General features: G+C 36.4%; 1 protein-coding gene across 2 annotated transcripts; it reads right to left on the reverse strand.

Moving 5' to 3' along the window:
- Positions 1-369: 369 nt before the first annotated feature.
- On the reverse strand, positions 370-5515 carry LOC306876889 (cytohesin-interacting protein-like). Of its 2 annotated transcripts, none has more exons than XM_079428339.1 (8): positions 5258-5515; positions 4930-4979; positions 4784-4838; positions 4143-4245; positions 3467-3560; positions 2697-2763; positions 2405-2471; positions 370-1890 (listed from the first exon to the last, which is right to left on the reverse strand). In XM_079428339.1, exons 1-8 carry the CDS (start codon positions 5432-5434, stop codon positions 1472-1474), a joined length of 1032 nt encoding a protein of 343 aa, XP_079284465.1. In that variant the 5' UTR covers positions 5435-5515; the 3' UTR covers positions 370-1471. The 2 variants fall into 2 exon arrangements, with proteins under 2 accessions (XP_079284465.1, XP_079284464.1); XM_079428338.1 differs by having other exon boundaries at positions 4930-5072; positions 5258-5492.
- Between the last annotated feature and the right edge of the window lie 1084 nt (positions 5516-6599).

Genomic DNA, 6599 nt, shown 5'->3' on the forward strand with positions numbered 1-6599 from the left:
AGTGGTATGGTAGCACCTCCATCAGACCACATCCTGTTATGAATTTCTCTATACCTGCTGTGGTTTGGAGCTCTGTCTCTCATGTCTCATCTTTTCAAATCGGCACTTATAGTTACACACTCACTACAGAGCAGCGTTTCATGCAGTCAATGATTTAAAGTTTTGATCTAAATTAATCTGAGATTAGGATTAAATTCTAACAGAGTATAAATAAAAAAAAGTATACTCTATAAGAATATTGGCTATAAATTGTCAAATATTCTATACAATGAATTTTAATGAGATTTTGATGTGCAGCAAAATATTTTTATGCATTATTCAGTTGTGTACTTTCACTGTCTCACTGTTGGTGAGAGCTTGATGGATTTTGATAAGAAGAAAAAAAAATTGTTGGTCCTGAAACAACACTGTCAAACCTTAAAATTTGTTGAACCTTAACATTTAACTACCTAAAAAAAACCTTAACTGAGATCGATAAGAATGCATTAAGTTTGCATAACGAATCGTAATGTTTACTGATCATTTAGCAGACACTTGAGCCAAACCAATTAGGCACGGCCTATACATAACATTCATTTAAATGTCGCTCTTGTGGTAAAAAATCTCAGAGTTATCTTCAAATGTCTTGCAATGCAACATCCCCTTTTAAATTAATGGGTTCAGAGCATTCTATGACTTGAATACTACAGTATAGGCAGTAGTAAACCAGATATTTTAGCCTATTCTTTTCGGATTTTTGCTTCATCAAGACTGTAGTTAATCTAAATGAGAAAATTGGCTTTTGAAGAACGACTGCAAATGAACTCTTGGATTGTGTTAAATCTAAGATATTTTTGAGTGCAGCAAGGTACTGCTTTAGCCTAGATTTAGATGACATTAAGATGCAACAAGCATGTGCAGAGTTAGGGCTTCCTCCCCACCCCTATGTCTTCAACCACTAAGCCCCCTCACATTTGCATGCTACAACAGATATGAGATCTATAGATATCTGATACAGATATCAGATATGATACTACGAGATCTTGATTAGTTACAAGATCAAGTAGGAACTAGGGCACATTCATGAGCTTGCGGGACAGAAATCTAAACCACTCTAATAGAGCAGTGGAGGCAATGTGCACAATTCTCTCAATGCATTATCTTTCCAGCATACACTTTCCAAGGTTTGGTTAATGCCAGTTGTTTATTTCTTGGGGAAATTTATAATGCTTTCGTCCCTTGACAAAAAAAAAAGGCAGAAAATAATACAAAGATTGCTGCCATGCAGTCCGTAATGCTCATGTGAGACTCCACCCTTCTTTTCATCAACACTTTAAGCAAGAAAGTCATGAATGCCCATGAGTTCTTGTATGGCATGAATTCTAGAATGTTTTGAGAACAGAAGAGTTCAAACTAGTATGAATTTCCCACCGCCCATGGTCCTTACAAAGGATTAATCAGATCAGCAGTCAGTGGTGGTAGAAATTATGTTTTAGCTGCCCTCTTCTTCCTCTACAGAGTGATTCAGTCCAGGTATGAACTTTAGAAGGTGCTTGCGGACACTACCTTTTCTGCCTCTCCTTGGCAGTGTCCCAAACATGGATGAAGATGAATTTTCCCAACTCGGAGAGAGTGAACTGTTACTGCTGGTCAGGCTAATGCTGCGTGTTCTTGTCAGTGGTCGCAAAGCTCCCCCTTCCAGCTGGAAGAAGCCTCCGTTTGGCTCAGTTGGGCTGAATGGACTTGAGTCATCAAATACTGATGACATAAAGGCTCCATCCTCACTATCATCTGTCATTATGCTGCGGCAACTGCTGTCACTGGAAAAGCGCTGCCCAGACCGGCCAGTTGGAGATGAGAGAGACAGCAGAGAGTCAACAGACGGATGCTGAGCACTCTCATTCAGATTACCTGGAACACAGACAGAGACACCTGTAAACCTAATGGCTCTGAGTAATTCATTATCAGCTAAAACATCAGCCTGTTCAGTATCAGAGTATTAGGCAAAGGACATAGATGGACACTGAGGGTTTCTTTCTTTCTTTGCAGGGTTACTTGCATATTGCTCTTTTGTTGATTGCTTCCATTGGTCCTCATTTGTAAGTCGCTTTGGATAAATTGTCTGCTAAATGACTAAATGTAAATGTTGCCTATTGTTAAACAGCTTCAAAAACAAAGCAGGAGCTCATGCACAACTATCACAAATCAAACAAACTGTGGATAATCTCTGAGGAAGCAACATCATAAAAGAACAAAGGGGATGCAAACCTTTAAACATTTATAATTTGTGCATTATTCATGTAAATTAAAAAATGTTTCAAATCCATGTTGTAAATCCAACTGTAACTCTCTCAGGGAGATATATATACTCTTCTGTCAGACTGTCTGAACAGCTGTGTACTTTTTTTTTTTTTTTTTTTCTCACCTCGAGTAAGACGCTTTTCCTGAAGTGTGAGAGATTGCAGTTCCACCCATTTCTCACGAAGAGTTTGCTGTGCCGAGGGAAAACACAGAAACGAGATCAGCATCTATGAGTCATTCTGGTAAATGTGTATGTACAGTATTTTGATCAGCAGCATTCATTTAGATGTTTCAGCATTCATGGAAACACACTATATTATACACAATACAGGCTGTCAGAGACTTCTTTCTGAGTAAAGTTTCAGCTTTGCATACATGTGGAAAACACACACACACAATCACGTACAAATACATACCTTAAGATAGCGCATCTTTTTCTCTAATTCAATTCTCTTCACAACACTCCCACTGACCGTCTCTAACCTTCAGACAAAAACACAAGAAAAGAGAAAAATTATAATTAACATACGATGGTCAAAATGTATTTATTTGTTTCTTAATTTTATTTCTTTTTCTGATTGATTAATTTGATTAATTTGTTAATTGTTGGTTACTAGAGTGTTCTAGGTGGTTGCTAGCTGACTGCACAAAAGAGTCTTTGGCAAATTCGTATTGGCATGTTCTTGTCTTAGTGATATTTTTGTCTCTAGATATGGATCAGGGTTGCACCAGCCATTTGTAAGTTCTTACTCAAAGTGAATGTAAACTCCACAGTAGAGTGTTAGCTAGTTTGTTTGTAACCATTTTTTATTATTATTTTTATTAATTTTGGTTACATCACAGTTGACCTACATTTGCCGTAGCTTGTAAGTTGCAAGCTCTTTGCAAAATGTGTGCATAATATGATTTTTACCTTCAATGATCCAATAGCAGCCCACAAATGAGCAGAAGTTGTTGAAATGTCATGAATTTCAGTTTATCCTGTTAAAGTAGATTCTAACTATACTCACAAATAATAGGTATTTGTGCAGCTGCCCCCAGGTTTTCCTAGGAATTTGTTTTCCATCCATTTTATCTTCCATGAGTCTGATCACTTAATAGTACATATCTTCTTAACAAGCTGCATTATTTGAGGCATCATTTGTGACCATAGCACATACATCCTTTTTCTGATACTTATACTCACTTCAGCATATTAGTGGATTCTCGAATCAGCTCAATAATGTTCTGATGGGTAGATCCCTCAATACTGACTCCATTTACTGACAATATAATATCACCTATCAAAGAAAGAGAGATTAAAAATAAATCAATAAAGAGCTAACACTCAGTACTCAGAGCTGTCAATCACGTCCCACCACACACACATGCACGAACAGAAACCCATGCAAATGTAATGCACTCACGTGGACACAGTGCTCAGCACTGCAACCTTTCATGCAATGGGAGTAGTGAATGTAATGCTGTAAGCAACACTTTTCATGATGGTTTCACATGTAATATGGAATCACAACAGTGAAGTCTTAAAAGGGAGTCATTTTAATGACTGTTTAAATCAGAGGGTCCAAAACAAGGTTTAAAAAAGAGACCCAATTATTTTTTAATTATGACTGTTTTGATGTAAAAAAAAAAAAAAAAGTCTTATTAACATTATAAATGGACCTCAGAAATTATTAATGCACTGAATTAAAATAGTAGTGGTCAGAAAGATTGTGGTTCTATCTATTGGAAAAATTAATATATATGAGAGAGCATGAAATAGCAGGCATGTAGGCTGGTGGGAAAGTGCCATGTAAGCGGGGTCAGGTCAGATGGGTGGAGTGAGTAACATTCTAAGAAGAGGAAGCGGAAAACCTGCTCACCAGCAGTCAAACCCGCAATTTCGGCTGCACTGCCATCCTGCACACTGCAAACAAATGTACACATCTCCACCATACTGCTGTTCTTCACCTTGAGACCATACGTCTGCACAGAGTGACATAAATCCCAATGGAGCATTTAAAATGAGCCTGTTATATTGCTTGTAGTTGTGTATGTACAATGTCGCCAAAATGGATATGGACAATTAAGCCGTATTAAACATTTTCTGAATTTAGACACAAAATCAAAACAAAACAATATATAGCTAAATTTAGAGAGGAGGATTTTATCATAGTTAGCGGATCAGGTCCATAGCTAATGATGACTAATGTAATGATGAAACACCTGTGATCTTTCTGCTAGAACATCATATATGAACTTTATACATCCACTAAAAATCATTGCCACACTAGATAAAAAGGCCATTGCAAAAAGAAATTTGTTCTGTGGAAGTAATTTGTTTGCAAATAATTTCTGTGGTGTATTTCTATGGCAATGAAATTCAGAAATTACTATTAGCCTACATATACTTCATGAGACCAAAGTTTACTTGTGTGAAACTTATGTGAAATAAATAAATAAATAAATAAATAAATATGCATTTGATGCAGTGTGAAGCATTGGTTATTAGTACAAAACATACCTGAACTTCGAATCCAAAGTCTTCATTGTCTTGCTTCTCCAATATAACCATTGTTCTGTGCAAAACAGGCGAAATATGCATTGAAAATTTGCATGAGGTGACATATTTAATATTCACAATGAAGTGAAGCAGTAAACCAGTCTTACCTCTGAGGATCAGTATAATCCACTAGAGATGTAGAGTGTGTTCTGTGCAGCTGCAAAAGAGTAATTCTCAGATGAAATAATGAGAAACCATCTGAAATTCTGAAAAACTGCAAGGATCCTGCACGAATGCATGTTTTTAACGTCTGAAAAAGTTTTGAAAAAAAATGTGCAACTGATTTTTTTTTTTTAAATCCATTAACATTTCTTTAGAATATTTTGGCAAAATGAATGTTAGACCTACAGTTGTCAAGTTATATAATTATAATCTCTCAGCATTCATGTTGCCATCAAAACAGATATAATAAAATTATATCATTGATTGTCCCACCTTACTGCGTGATAATGTCCCATCTTTGATATCTTCAGTATTCGAATTTTTGGCACTGTTGAATGAACGTCGTCGCCACAGTATATTTTTCTTCTTTTGAGAGTTGTCGATTATGTAGCTGTCCAGGCTGCTCAGCTGTTTTAAAGGTACTTTAAAGTTTTTATTGGATGTCATCATGCCTCCTTATTCATTGAACCACACTGTATGCAGCTGCAGGCTTCAGTGTGACCTGTCTATAGTATACACAGCGGATATACCCATGTCACGTGAGTGTCAGGAACTAAACACATCGAGAATCAGTGTGTGGGTGTATGTTAGCCATTTTATATGGTTCCTTTTTCCTCTTCTCTATTCTTTCACTTTGTTTCATCTTTGTCTAGTGTGCTGTGGACTGAAATGGTGCATCTGCTTGTGGCTGTTTCCTTCCTTAGCCTTGAGCTCATTTGAGAGTTTTGCAGCAGTCTAAGAACAAACATGCATGAAGAACCACAGTAGTATCAAATATCATTCATCTTTCACCTGTTTGCACAGCTTTTACCTCTTTCTCTCTGTGGACAATCACTTTTGTTTCATTGTCTACACAGAGGACCTGGCCTAGTGAGAGACAGATGAGATAAGACCCTCAATTGAGTAAACCACCTGATTCGCTGAGGTTTAAAACTTCTAAACAGTATCAGAAACAGAGAGTTGTCAGCCGTTATATGGGAGTGGTAGTGGTGGGAGGGTGAGGTTGTAGTGCCCCTTCTAACTAGTGGGGACAGTTTTATCTACCATCACCAAACTCGGTACATATATTATTCTCATCAAGCATTTTTAAATGTAAAACAGGATTTTATTTTACTTATTTTATTACAGGCTGAGTATTTAACCTGTTAACTGTCACTTGCCATTACATGTTTTAAACAGTAATATCTTAGTCTGAACTTAAAGCAATCTTGACAAACTATATATCGTTTGAAAGCTTAAAGACTCTAGTTTTCATATTTGGTGACTGATTTTTTAAATATTTTACAGAGCAACCGTAATTTATTCATTTGTAAGAAGAGTACTCATCAGACTCAGAGAGTGAGAACTAACTTTACTTTGAAATAGTGATACATATATAAAATCATGAAAAATCAGCCATTCATGTTCATGTCAAGTGTTCAGAAGATAACATTCTATTTTTTGAGGAAAAACAAGATCTAAATGTGTTTCGAATATAAAGAAAAAACAATAGGTTCTCAATTTTTGATGCAGCATGAACTATAACGTACGTCCAGGGTTCTTGTTGCATGTCTTTTATGTGTTTTTTTAGAGGATGAATTGAAATCAAATATTGCCATACCACCCTTAATACTTC

This window comes from Barbus barbus (assembly GCF_936440315.1).
Source record: "Barbus barbus genome assembly, chromosome: 11".
NCBI classification, from domain to species: Eukaryota; Metazoa; Chordata; class Actinopteri; order Cypriniformes; family Cyprinidae; genus Barbus; species Barbus barbus.